We start from the raw sequence: 13880 nt of genomic DNA, 5'->3' as shown, positions 1-13880 counted from the left end.
CAAAACATTTAAAACACATCAAACATACATCATATGCATTTACAGTAGCAGATTGATTTCTCTTACTGTGAGCTGTCCAGCAACTCCAAAGTCGGCCAGTTTGGCCTGACCCTCCGAGTTCAGCAGGATGTTGCCTGCTTTGATGTCTCTGTGGATCTTCCTCATGAAGTGAAGATACTCCAGACCTTTCAGAGTGGACTGAAGGATGGTGACTATCTCCTCTTCTTTGAGCTACAAGGCAAACGCAAGTAACATTAATTAGATTCATGTATGCAAAGCAATGTTCAAACAAGACGTAGCACTGATGTGGAGGAGGCACATCTAAATATTCTTAAACTGAAACCGTAGAGATGCATCAGACTAACATTCATTTATCGAAAACCTTGAAGTCGTGCAGAAGCCTTACACACACGCTGTGCTCCATGCAAACTACATGTGAGTGAGTGTGTGCGTGTGTGTGTCTGGGTGTTACATTACCGTCTTGTTACGTATTCGGATGATATCCGATACGGACCCAGCGCCACAATATTCCATGACGATCCACAGGTCTGTGTTTTTGAAGTAGCTGCCATAGTAGCGCACCACGTGGGGACTGAACACAGGGACATCGGTGAGTCAGACCACATTCATCCATTTATTTCAGGATGTTTGAGATTCAATGTGTTGCTTTTATGCTCAGTCAGGCTACGATTCTCTCCCTGATGAAACTTATTTCCTAAAGTTGAGCTCAACATTAGCAGGAGACCTTATGTGACCTTATGAAACGGCCAGCTCACGTCTGAGTTGTGGTGCAATCACACAGGGGTGAAGTGAATTTACAGACATCTGTGGTTAGTTTCAGAGTGTTTGTTCAAGTTTAGTTATTATTGTTTCAAAGTGTTTAGTGTTGTGCTAACTCACAATGGACTAAAACTACCACAGAACCTCTGAGGTTGATGAAATATTGTAATAGTTATTTTGTTACTACATGTAATACTTTACTGATCTCACTATTTTTCTAGTGGAAATCACAGTTTGTATTATCTGCAGATCAGCAGACAGAGTGCAGTAGTACAGCATCCCCAGGCCCTGATGAGGTTTGTGAGTCAAAGTGAAAGTGTCGCTCACGTTTGAAGAACACTCTGGAACTGCTGGTACTTTGTCTATTTATAGCTGCTGCAGCAATGAATGAAAAACCTCAGTAAACACTTTTATATGACAGACTCTGCAGGTCTGGTACACTTCCCAGTGAGAAACAGACCATAATAATGTGTTTCCCCTGGAGAATTATATAACAGTCAGTTGGTGTGGAGGTGGGGCTGTCACCTTATGGGAAAGCCCCCCCAGAAAAACTTAATGAAACTTTCTAAATGTTTCCGCAGAGGCTGAAATCACTTACTGTAAATGTTTCGAGTATCTGCTTCACTGCTTTTCAGCAATTTAACCAAACATCTACGCCCACACTTCTCTTACGGGGGACTTTTTTTAATCCAGTTTGAGGTCGTGTGTAATTACAGGGCGGAAGGACGTGTGCAAAAGATGAGCGGCAAAACGCTGACCACACAAAACACCAAGTCACACCAGTGATGCTCTTACTGCCTTTGGGTTTTTCTTATGTTTCATGGCACGGATCGAGTTCAGTAACGCATGTACCTGTTACACTGCTGCATGATGGAGATCTCCTTGATGATCTCTTGCAGATCAGACTCCACAGGAACTTGTTTGATGGCTACGATCTCCCCAGTTTCTTTATAATGAGCCTTAAATACGCAGCCGTAAGACCTGCAGGAACACAAAGAGAGGCTTAACATGTTCTTTCGGCTGTTAATGCCTGAGATCAATGAGCAGATAGTTGTTATCTCCAAGTTTAACCAAACAGTATCGAGCCACACCCAAGAGTTGGTGAGGCTGCTCGATTATAACAGAATTTAAATGATTTTCATTAACTTAAACACAGACAGTTACTGAACTTATAAACTTCATTTTAACAGATTACATTTACTGAAAAAGGAGAGAAGCCTTTTTCTTTTTCAGTCTAAGGGATGCTCGTCTGTCCGTGCTGGCCTTTACAGCAGGATGTGTGAAGGTGCACAAAGCAGTAAAAAAGCAGAAGCTGTGAGCTCAGGTGCCTCGGAGGACCTGCATGACGGCCAGCAGGTGGGCAACAGCGGCCCTATATAAGTCATAATGTCCGAGTTCCCAGTCGGGTTTTTAAAAATGGAACGATCCCTCAAGTTGGATTTCCAACTCGGAAAGTCAGAGGAGCCCCACGAATCCTGAGTTAAGGATCCAACAGTGGATGGAAAATAGTCAAAGCTAATCTGTGCTTTATTAATATTGATCTGTGAATAGCTGTAACGTGCTAAGAAGCAACAAATCCTCTTTTTCCTGCTTTTCCAACCGTATTACTGGAACTCACTCAGCTCTGAGGTGAAAGACGCTGAGCGATCTAGAGACAAACGCACCTGTTAACGATCTTTCCACAGGTCTTCCTTCAGAAACCTTGTAACTTTTTCTTTCCCTAGATAAACTCTTTCTTTCAGTCATCTTGTACTGCGCTTAACTAGACAGCAAGTGAAAAGCACGCCTCTGTATAGGAGAGCGGTGGGCTTCATTTCTAACACTGGAAAAATATGAGAGGGTTGTAGCAAAACTGAATAGAAACTGTGAACCTTTTATCCTGATTATTTTGTTTTCACAATCGCTGGAAACCAAAATTCAAGTAACCGTCTAAGAAGAGGTCCTTCTTCTCTTTCTCCACTGAAAATAGCCCTCGGGGGGGGTTCCCACACTTAAAGGTGTGGCCTCCCAAAAACTGTCTGCGAGTTCCTGCAGTGGAAAGACTTCACAGACACATTAATTAGTGACTGATGTCAATAGTAAACATCAGTGTACTATTCAATTTATTTCATTACTTTCCCACCAACAGTTTTTCTCACTTTGACAGATGAAGCAAGAGTGAGAAAACGCTGTGATATGAGCATGAAAGAAAACGGGTATGAAAAAAATAGTTTCATTAAAGCCAGCGTTACTAATAAGACGTCTTTATTGCAAAAGTCGAGCAGCACCGAATGACTTTGATTAATTGCAGGATCATTAAGAAATGTCTGGAATCAGCTATGACGCGTGCAGGCGAGGAGTCAATCAACCGCTCGGAACAGGAAGCACATTGCCTCTTCATATCCTGTTTCTCAATGTTGATAGGCAACAGAGGAGGGCGGAGCCTGAAGTCTGACAGGAACAGAGATGAAATGAAGCAGAAAGAAGGACAGAGATACGGAGAGGACCAGGATGACTAACACAGTCCAGGATGACACATAAATACAGGCAAAGTGAAACTTTGCTCCTGTCAGGACCGAGGTGAGCCTCAGACTGTACGGCTACATGACTCACCCTTCACCCAGCTTCTCCAGGACATCAAAGACTTCCTCTGGCTGCTTGGTGAGACTGTCCTCGCTCAGCTTCTTCAGCTGTCTGCAGTGACAGAAAGAACAATTTTCAGGATTTTTGTTCGTGGTTTTTGGTTATTTGTCTCATCGTTTGCAGCACACGATCACAGCTTTTGTACACTACATGCCTCTAAAGCACTTTAGGACAACTCCTGCTGACCTAAACTGACACTCTGGCACTTTCACATTAAAAAAATATTTCAGAGCGTGCCAGTAATTAACACCTGAAAGTAAAAAAAAACAAAAAAACAATTGTAAACACATTAATTTGGTGCAGGATCTTTATTATTATTATTATTATTATTTTTTGTTCCATTTTCCACCCTCAAGATAAAAAAATGTTAAAAGCTTAACATTTCAAGGCCAACATTTTATGCAGTAATGAAAACAGTAAATACATTTTTTTCCTTCCAACAAAAGCATGTGTGTAATCTGAGAGAAGACTTTATTACTGAATTCAGCCTTCTTCTGAGTGCTGATCACGTTCATTCTCTCCTGAAACATTAAAATATCTCCACAACCTTTGAACTGAAGAGACAAAAATATCTCTACGCAAACAAAAATAGATGCAACATGTCCCAGATGCAGCTTGTGATGAGATATTTTTTTAGGATAACTGAAGGTCCTCTGCTCACAAGTCCATGGGAATAAAATAAAAATGCAATACTATGTTATAATAGCATTACTTCTACAGTTAGGCTAAGTAATGCTAATATGATCACGATATTATAAAGGGAACACCCAGACATGCAAGCTTTAGTATGAAATGTGGTCACTTAATTTTTTTTTAAAATTGGCATTAATTTACAAAAACAGGGTCACTTTGAACTCCTGCTGATAAGCAGATGAATACACCTACATATTAGGGGTGCAACGATACTCGTATTGATAATACCACTGTATCGAACAGTTCAATATCAATTTGATATTGAACCGTTCGATACAGTGCTTTCATTTCGGTACACATATGTATCGAACAATACAAAATTATTTATTTATTTTATCAACTTTTCTTCTGACGATGCTGTCTGTGTTGAGAGCTCAGTGGATCTGCGTTCGACTACTCCGCCTAGGCTGCACTGTCGAGCGCAGATCCACTGAGCGCAGCGCAAGCTAGCAAGACAGAAGCTAAGCTCGTTGCAACATGGCAAATTGAACCTCCCCCACCCTCATTCAGATCTGGCCTTTGGAACTATTTTGGTTTTCATGTGAAGTATGACCCTGAAGGTAAGCGTGTCATGGACTAAAGTAAAACAGTATGTTGGATGTGCCACGCAATGCTCAATTACATGGGTGGGAGCTAGTGCATAAGCGCAGTTAGCTCGTTAAGGTGTTGATGCCGTCCAGCCCCATACACGGGGCGATCGTGCGGTAGCTCGTTAACGGAGATTCGTTGTGGCGTTAACGTCATTTCAGATTAACGCTGACAGCACTAGAGGGAACACAACGAATATGACTGCACATTTACACCGACATCATCCTAGTGCAAAGACAAGTGGAGGCAGACAAAAACAACAAGCAAGCATGCTACAAACTTTAATATGTTTAATATGCTGCTGAGAATATAGCCCAGAAGAAGCGTATAGTATAGCTTTTATTTTGGAAAGAGCCATTTCTCTGTAATAAAGATGAGTGATTCCTCAATCAGATAGATTTTTTTTTACTACTTTGTTGTTTCAACAACATTAAATTTAAAAACTGTACTTCTGAGTTAAAATATATATTTATAACTTAAATAAATGACAAATTAAACATTTTTTTTGTATCGACAAAATACCGTGAATTTTGTGTATTGTTGCACCCACAATCAATCAATCCTCTCTCTCTCTCTCTCTCTCCACAATTTATACTTTATATACAACAAAGTAGATTACTGATGTTCAACGAGCCTGAGGAGTGACTATCTTGTTTGACCTGATATAATTATGACAAAGAGTCTTTGTTACTCTAAGATTATAGATTTTCTAGTTATTTGTGGAGACATGAAAAGTTTATTTCTAGATTGTTAAGAGGCAATTAAACAGATCAAGTTCTGTAACAAGTTACTTTTTCTACAAGTACTTAGTACAGTAAGGGAAGTGTAAAAGACTCTTGAACAGGTCGGTTCTTTTTATTAATATTATTAGAAAAAAAAGCACAAAATAGTGGAGCAACATCGGTTAGCAGTAGATCGTTTTCGACTCAGAATCTTTTCTATTAACTAGAAGCTGTTGGGAATGTTATGATTTAAGTAATAATGATGGCCTTGACTCCGAGACTCTGAATCACAGCAGCTGTAAAACAGAGTGGCAGCTTCTGCTTGGGCAAATAAACTATGATTACTTTACTGCTGAGTAATAACAGGGAAAAAACTGTAGCTGGCTGCTGTGCTGAGACTTCAAGCGTATACCTGAACTTACCTGGACTGTATTTACACTTCTGTGAGAGAATTTAAATCCAACTCAGTGAGAGCAGGTCTCATTTATTCTAAAAACAACTGACCAAAGATCCAGCCGAGTCATATCCTGAATAATCTGCTGCCTCCTCTCTCGTTGTATTTGACTTGTGTTTGTCTAAATTTTGTGTTCTGAGTATTTGGATTAGTATTTATAGTATTTAATGATTATTATTGACGTCTGAGGGACACTGCAAAGCCAAAGCAATAAATGCTGTGTGTTGTTCCAGGGTCATACTGCATGCTTATCTCTGTAGAAATAAACATTCAAGTATAAATAAATAATTAATAATAAATAACACTAGTAGGGGTTAGTGCAGTTTGAGCCTCTTAGCGACTCTAAACAAAAAGGTTTATCTTATTTCTTTAGCCACAAATAACACTGACCGATTTCAAACACTCAGCCCAACACAGCACTCAGATATGAACACATGAGGACTATTTCCATTTTAATCTGCTCTAGTTTGAATTGTGAGGCCTGATATTACAAATGGTGACTGTTATTGCATCTACAGAGTAAACAGAGATGTGTTTTATTGCCCTTTTTATAAGTGTGCATTCATCAGTGGGATTACACAAAAACCTGACCGACAAACTTTATGCAAAGATAAGGACGTGTGACGTGTGATCAGAAGAAGTCTGGAGCAGATCAGAAGTGTGGAAATGATTTTTATGGTCTGAGCTCAAAAAACATCATACAAGATTTTTTTTATAAGAATAAAATCCAAAAACAAAACAGCAGAGATGGCAGAGAAGTCTTTACAACACAGAGAACATCTCTTTAAGAACATACTGAACGCTGAGAGCCGGTCTTTCTCTTGGTGTCTCAGGCAGCCTGATTTGTGAGTCTGTGCCTCTCTAAAGCCAGCAAACCACATTTTCTACCTCACACTGCCCAGCACAGCTCAGTAAGCCAAGCTGTCCAGTGTATCAGCGTCAAGCCACAAAAGAGAGAGTGAGAGCAAATCATTGAGATGCTAATCTACCACAGCAGCCCATGATCTGCTTTTCAAGTGAACTTCTAAAAACGCATGTGTGGATCTGCTGAGGCCAAAAGACCTGGACTCCTGTTCCTAAATTTAAAATCTTTTAACCTAAAATCTCCTTTCCTTGTATATGCTTCAAGTATGTCTATTTTATCCTCTAGAAATTCAGTCACAGTCCGACTGATCAGACTGATTTGTTCACTACCAACGTCTGCTTATAATATTCTTCCATATTTATTAAAACACTGAGAAAGAAAACCTTGTGTTTACATTTTTTTAAAGCGGCTGGCAAGCAGCTGTGATGGTGATTAATGAAAACTTTCACACACGAGTGAAAGTTTTATCCCAAGTATCCCACAAATAAAAGGATGCTAACAAATACCAGCAGACATTACATATTAATAACATGAATAACAGACACCGTTAAAAACAATGAAAACGTTTTTTTATTAAAACTCAACGTGTATCAAATTGATCAAAGCAATGTTAAACAGGGGTGAATGTATTTGGCCCAAATGTTCCCTCTAATCTGTCAGCCACAACTCCGTCACACGTCTGCCTCGTGTGTGCCAGATGTCAAATGTGTGTTTTGACATTTAGACCACATGTGGCCGACCCGCTGCTCGGTGGAAGTCACATACAGCCTGTCTCCTGTCATTTGGGGCCACGTCAGGCTCAGGCAGATATTTGCTGGTATTCTTACTGAGACTGCCGGTTGGAAAATTTTTACATTTCGCCCAACCCTGGAGTCTACTCTGTATATTCAGTAAGTATATGTATTAATATACATATACTTAAGTATAAAATATGAAATGTATCATCGTACCCATCAGTAACATTACTGGACAGTGTTAATTTAAAAGCATAACACTAATATTTGTGTCTAAAAAGTGCTACGTTTCTTTTAAAGACCCTTTTTAAAGTCTACCCGAAACTAGACACACACAGTAGGACCTGCTTCCCCAACTATATTTGATGAGCATTAAAAACATGGTGCCAGGTCTTTTTAAGCATAGGAATGAAACAGGACTGTAGCTTTTTACATCTACATGGACCAGTATTGTTCCAATCATTACTTATAAAATCTATTTCCTCTGCTCAGTTTATCAAGACACCACATATTTTCAAAAGCGCTCCGACGTTTTCGGAGACGTCTGTTACCCACTAGCTCGATAGCTAGCAGGGGGCAAGGCTCACTAGAGCCGTGAGAACACCGGACTCCCGGCAGATCGTTTTCAAATCCACCGCCGTCTTTCGCTACTCAGGTTAAATATATATGAGTCACTTAGATAACTTAAAATGTTATTGTTTGGCTTTTTTTTTGTATTTTATTTGTTCCTGAGTAAATCGGTTTGGCTGAGATTAAAGTTATAGTTTTTACACAGCTGAATAAACGTCAAGCAGACAGCTGATTATCAGAAGTGTGAGATGCTCGAGAATTTACTCCGGTGTCCTGTTATATTTTAGATAGCAAGGAGTTTATTAAACTTCACCGAAACAATCTGCAAATTTCATTAAAATTTAATAAACTATCATCTTGTCTTTACTTTTAGTTAGCACAGACCTGAAACACTTAAAGCTGTAAGCTAGTGATAGTTATATAAGAGCAGAGCAGATGCTGCTGGTGCAATAAGCAGTACGTCCAATGGATGATGATCTGATTAGTCGACTAATCGCAAAAATAATCGGTGACTAGTCGACTATCAAAATAATTGTTTGTGGCAGCCCTAGTAACGATATATATCACGATATATTCTTTTCTTCTGTATAACGTATTTTCCACACTATAAGGCGCACTTAAAATCCTTTAATTTTCTCAAAAATCGAGAGTGTGCCTTATGTATGAATTCTGGTTGTGCTTACTGACCTCTAACCAATTTGGGGGTGCAGAAATCAGTTAAAAAATGTTTTAGTACAACTTTGGTAAGCCACACTGCTTGATGGATTGTCGGAGCATTACTGCCGTATAGTGATGCGCGAATCATGAACGAATCGTTCAATACTCGAGAATCATGATTCACAAGCCCAACTGACTCATCCCTGTTGCTGTTAGAAGCAATATATCTAGCTTATAATTACAACTGTGGAGAAAAACACAACATCCAGTATCTCAACAAAAACGTTTCTGCTCTGAACTGGAAGAAAAAGCCCTGAGTAGAAGCTCACATCAAGACAATAGCTCCACGGTTCACAGTAGCATCGCTCTGCTAACAAGCTAACAGCACATTTGAGCTACTCACCCCTCCCTCCTGGCTCACAGCTTCATTTTTTCTTGGTTGGCAACATGTTAAGGCGCATTACCGCCCCCTGGCTCACAGCTCAGTGGACATTTAGATGAGAAAATATATATTTGACACATTTAAGGAAAATACTAATAAAATAAAAATAAACAAAATAAATGTTTATTAAGCAATTTTGATAGGAAATTGCTTAATTTTAGAAATGTTTTTGCTCTTTTTTGCTCTATAAAATAGTTGTTTTCTTTTAGAATCATTCATCTTAGCAGTAGGATTTACATGAAAAGAGAAACAAATTAAGTTTGAGTAAAAATGTACATTTTTGCACTCTCTGGTCGACTGACTCAGTGAATCAAATGACTCAAAAAACCCGATTCACTTTGGTGAGTGACTCATTAAAACTCAATTCAGTAAAAAGAATCAAATTTACCACCACTACTGCCGTAGTGAGGAGCTTCGCTGATGCTATACACGGGCCAAACTTCAGTCAGGAGAACAACTGAGATTATTCATCCACAATACGAGGTTAGTCATTAATATACTGCAATAACATGGGAATAGAGCAGCTGCCAGAGAATTCAACATTAATGTATCAATGTTACGGAAGTGGAGGAAGCGCAGTTTTTGGATTTCCCCATATTTCAAAAGTGCTTCATCTCTTTGCTATGACTGTTGCCCGGCATAATTTGCAGATGATAATGGTTCTGCGATGCTTTCGACCAAAACAGGTGCAGCTTGATGACATCATCAACATGCGCTATCGCGATAGAGCGATATAGTCAAAATTTCTATCGTTTCTATCGTATATCGTTTATATCGCCCACCCCTAGTCTGCCAGCCACCAGCCTCCCTGCAACTGCAAACTGGATAAGCAGCTAAGAAAATATTAGACTGGATGGGTTTAGGTGATCTGCTTCAGGAGACGATGAAAATAAAGTAAAAGCAACATAAAACCCTAAAAATAATATACCAAGTCATTTTTTATATCCTAAAATGAACAAACAACTCATCCTTGCACTTTTATTTTGAAAGACCCATCACTCCTAACACGCTAGGTCCTTCCCATCTCTTGACTTCCTCTCGGCAGGTTGTTATTGTAACACACCTTAGTGTCATTCAGCTGCTTCTACAGGGTCTCTTTATCCAGGTTACAGGTGGAGAACAGACTCATGTACCACCGCACTGAGCTCGCAGAGCAAACGACGACTATCATCAGCAGCTGCAGGGCAAGACTGTGGAGTCCATCCACAGGACGACAAACTCAGTACAGCAACGGTGGATTTTGTTAGCCTGTTACTGATCTGCACAAAGTACTTGCTTATTACGGTATTTGCAGAGGAAGGCCCCATAAAAGTATTTATTTAATAATTCATTTAAAAGAGCACGACTGTGACTCCCCCACACACCTGAGGGTGACACTGAAATACATCAGGATATACAAACATGATTTTATATTTGAACACAAAGTCTAACCCAGTCTTGCAATAACAAGGGATGAAACCAACACAAAAGTCCTGCGTTACGTCAACGCAATGAGGAAACAGTGGATGAGTGAGTTAAAATGATAACATAAGAGCGGCGAGTTTTACCAGCATCCTCCTGATAAGAGGGGATAATAGGAACCTCTCAGTTCCTACTGTCAAACACGCTGAGCTCACAAACCAGTTCCCACAACAAACAAGTTCACGTCTGTTATGAGCTGCTCAACATCAACATACAGAGTGATGACAGCGAGGAAAGAAAAAAAAACAGGATGCATTTTTAATGAAGAGTTTGTTGTTTAGTTTTCATTATTCTTCTTCTCTTTTTTATTTTTAGCATTTATGGTGTTTCATGGTGAAAATGTCTCTAAAGCTGCTCAATAATGGAAAACAATCAGTTATTTTGGCTGATGCTATTTAACACGATTACTCAGGCTTTAGAAAAATTGTAGATTTGTTACATTTCAAATAAGAAAAGATGCACTGCTTTCCCTGAACTTTAATTATAATTCAAACAAACTGAACAAAACGTGCCACAGCTTAATAGGGAGCGAATCTGAACTTGTTTGGCACAAGAGAGGGACAAAGGTAAAGAAAGGAGATGTATAAGGCCAAAACAAAAGCATCCTGAAATATGTTTTCCATACAATAGATTTTAGTCACTTTCGGCTGATCAGTTAATTTTTTTATGTGCTTTATATTGGTGTAATTCTACAGAAACTAAGACTTTGATACAAACAGCCAGAATATCACATCGAAGCTCTAACTTCCTGTACCTTAATACCCGAGTGGAACTAGACAAGTGAATGCTGTGACGTTTAAGGACAGCTCAGGAAACGAGTGAACTGCAAATACATCATCATAATGGAGGGTTTTTTCTTTGGTCATGAATAACTGATCAGGCAACCAAGACTTTCCTGTGTTTTGTTATTCATCTCGAGAAACCAACGCATTAACTAAACTGTGGTTTTGAAGAATGTTTACACCACTATGACTTGTATTTTATATGTGTTTGGTATTTTATAGCTTATTTAATATTGCGAGTACCTGCCGAAGGATTGTGGATGGAAAACATTTAATTTGGATACAATTGAATTGGTACAAGTTTTATGGGCATAGCACCAAACACATAATGACTAAAACTAATCTAAATTTAGAATCTCAGAGAAAAGCAATTTTTACCTATATTTACAACTTTAACTGAACAGGACATTAAGCCACTCCTGTCTATATATTTTTGCACATATACAATTATACCCGTTTCCTTTTAAAAGCCTAGTCACACTATCACACATTTCACAACTTCATATCTGAATCAGGTTATCTGCAGTGTAAATAAAAGATCTGCAGGTGCAGAGACACAGCAGCCACACACAGGAGCAACAAAGCCCCGCATGAATCACACTCATTTCATTAAAACGTGTTCTTCTAACCCCTGTATCATTCTTTCCACCTGCCACAAACCCAGTGCTGTGGACACCCCACACACTCACACGAAGTTTCACACACACAGCTCTTCTGTTAGAATTACTGCGCGTTTTATTGACTCTGAGCTGATTCAGTAACAACCTGTTGGAGATTAAAGCAGATAATCCGAGATCTTCAAAGAGATTTACGGCATTAAATTAGATCACTGGGCCTTTGATGGTGACAAGCCCAAGGATTTGACACAGCAGATCAAGTGTACACAGGCGGCTTGGTTAATGCAATAAGAGCCGGGATAGCGTCGTACTGACAGGCCACTATTTATTTAATCAATTAAGACAAAAAAAGTTCTGTTTGCAGCTTCTTAGGTGAGAAACGTTTAAGATCTTAAGGAATCGTAAGACTGACTTTTTGTTACAATTTCTGGATATTGTGAAAGAACAACATATCAGAACAGACTCTTTTAAGACATAAACTACATGTAGGACAGCACGATCCATTAAAGTTACCCATAAGAAGACTACAGGGGACATGGAGAAGCTTTAAAGTCGTTTTAACTTAATGTCTGTTTTATCGTACAGTCGGTTATGTAATGCTACAGCCTCATTGAATAGATACCAATTGGCCGGAAGATTGCCACCCCACTGACAAACTTCACCGACTGCTACCGTTAGACTGATAAAATCAATGAGATGCCAGCCATCAAAAAGCCTGTTTTCATTCTTAGCATAGCTTTACCTGCGAGGGTTATGCCTCATCTGTACTTTGTCCTTGTAGTCCATGATGTCCTCTTCAGGAGAACCGGACTCTTCTGGATCTTCTGGCCTGCAGTCAAACTCGGGGGGAGCTGGCCAACGTTTCAAAGCAGACACTCGATGCTAACAGTAGCAGACCGCTTAATGCTAACTCGCTCGCTAACTGGCTAGCAGCAGCTAGAGGGACACTTAGCCCGCTCCTCCGCCTCACAGCAGCCTCCCCGCTGCCGCCGCTGCTGCCTGATATCCACCAAAAATACAACGTCCGGTCATCATTCTGCAATACAGGCTCCACACACACCGCGCGTTTCTTCCAGCTGCCGTATTCTCATCACTGAATTCATCCTCCTCTCCCGTCCTCCAACTTTAGACTTGTTTGACAGACCGTTTGGCAGCCGCTGTGACATCCACCTGAAAAAACCAGGAAGTGTAGTAGAAGGCGGTGCAAACAAAGACTGCAGTGCGGGACGCGGCCAGCAGGGGGCACCAGATAGAATCCATCCATCCAATACACGACAGTTGTTCAAGTATGTTGAAAAAACAATTATAACACCGAAACATGATAAGTTACTAATATTATATAAAGTTACCGTATTCTGTTTCTGTTCTTCATGTTTGGAGCGGGGCATGTTTTGGGTCGTTGTTGTGTAGGAAAACAGACCAAAGACCCAGACACAGACTTACTGCTGACTGCTTGAGATTTTCTTTCAGAATCTTCACACATCCTTTTTTCTTCAATTCAGTTCTGTTAAATTTCATTTATAGGGTGAAGTCTAGTGATAGTTTTCTTTGAGACTACAATTCCCAACTCAGTCCTTTAGTCTTTAGAAACATTTACTACTAGCTTTCTTTCTTCCAGTCTTTGAAATGGTTCACTCCCTGCCTCTATCAGGTTTGTTCTGTAGTGAGCATCTCTTTAATTTCTTCATAATGTATTAATTATAATTAATGTATTATTAATAAAGTTTAGAAATGTTGTAATAACTTGGTGTATCTATCTCCTGCTTTGTGAGAAATAATGTCTACACTGATTTACTTTAATCACACTGCTTTCTCGGGTGATAGATAAACCTCGAAGGTTTTATGCCATGTATAAGATAACCGTCAGTTTGAACTTGATTTTGGAAGCTTTGA

General features: G+C 39.5%; 1 protein-coding gene across 2 annotated transcripts in view; it reads right to left on the bottom strand.

The window, feature by feature from the left end:
- LOC146670611 (serine/threonine-protein kinase 4-like) overlaps window positions 1-13162 on the bottom strand; it is a 47739-nt gene extending 34577 nt beyond the window's left edge. For both annotated transcript variants that reach the window (XM_085407619.1, XM_085407620.1), the window contains exons 1-5: window positions 12730-13162; window positions 3373-3453; window positions 1633-1761; window positions 478-592; window positions 67-231 (exon numbers count right to left, since the gene is read on the bottom strand). In XM_085407619.1, coding sequence (XP_085263745.1) covers window positions 67-231; window positions 478-592; window positions 1633-1761; window positions 3373-3453; window positions 12730-12773 — 534 coding nt within the window. In that variant the 5' untranslated portion in view covers window positions 12774-13162. The remainder of the gene's footprint in view (window positions 1-66; window positions 232-477; window positions 593-1632; window positions 1762-3372; window positions 3454-12729) is intronic.
- Between the last annotated feature and the right edge of the window lie 718 nt (window positions 13163-13880).

The sequence above is a fragment of the Rhamphochromis longiceps genome, linkage group LG5 (genome assembly GCF_057381845.1).
Source record: "Rhamphochromis longiceps isolate RC_006_pf linkage group LG5, R_longiceps_female_GT1.1, whole genome shotgun sequence".
NCBI lineage: Eukaryota > Metazoa > Chordata > Actinopteri > Cichliformes > Cichlidae > Rhamphochromis > Rhamphochromis longiceps.
This window is presented reverse-complemented; position numbering and strand designations above follow the sequence as displayed.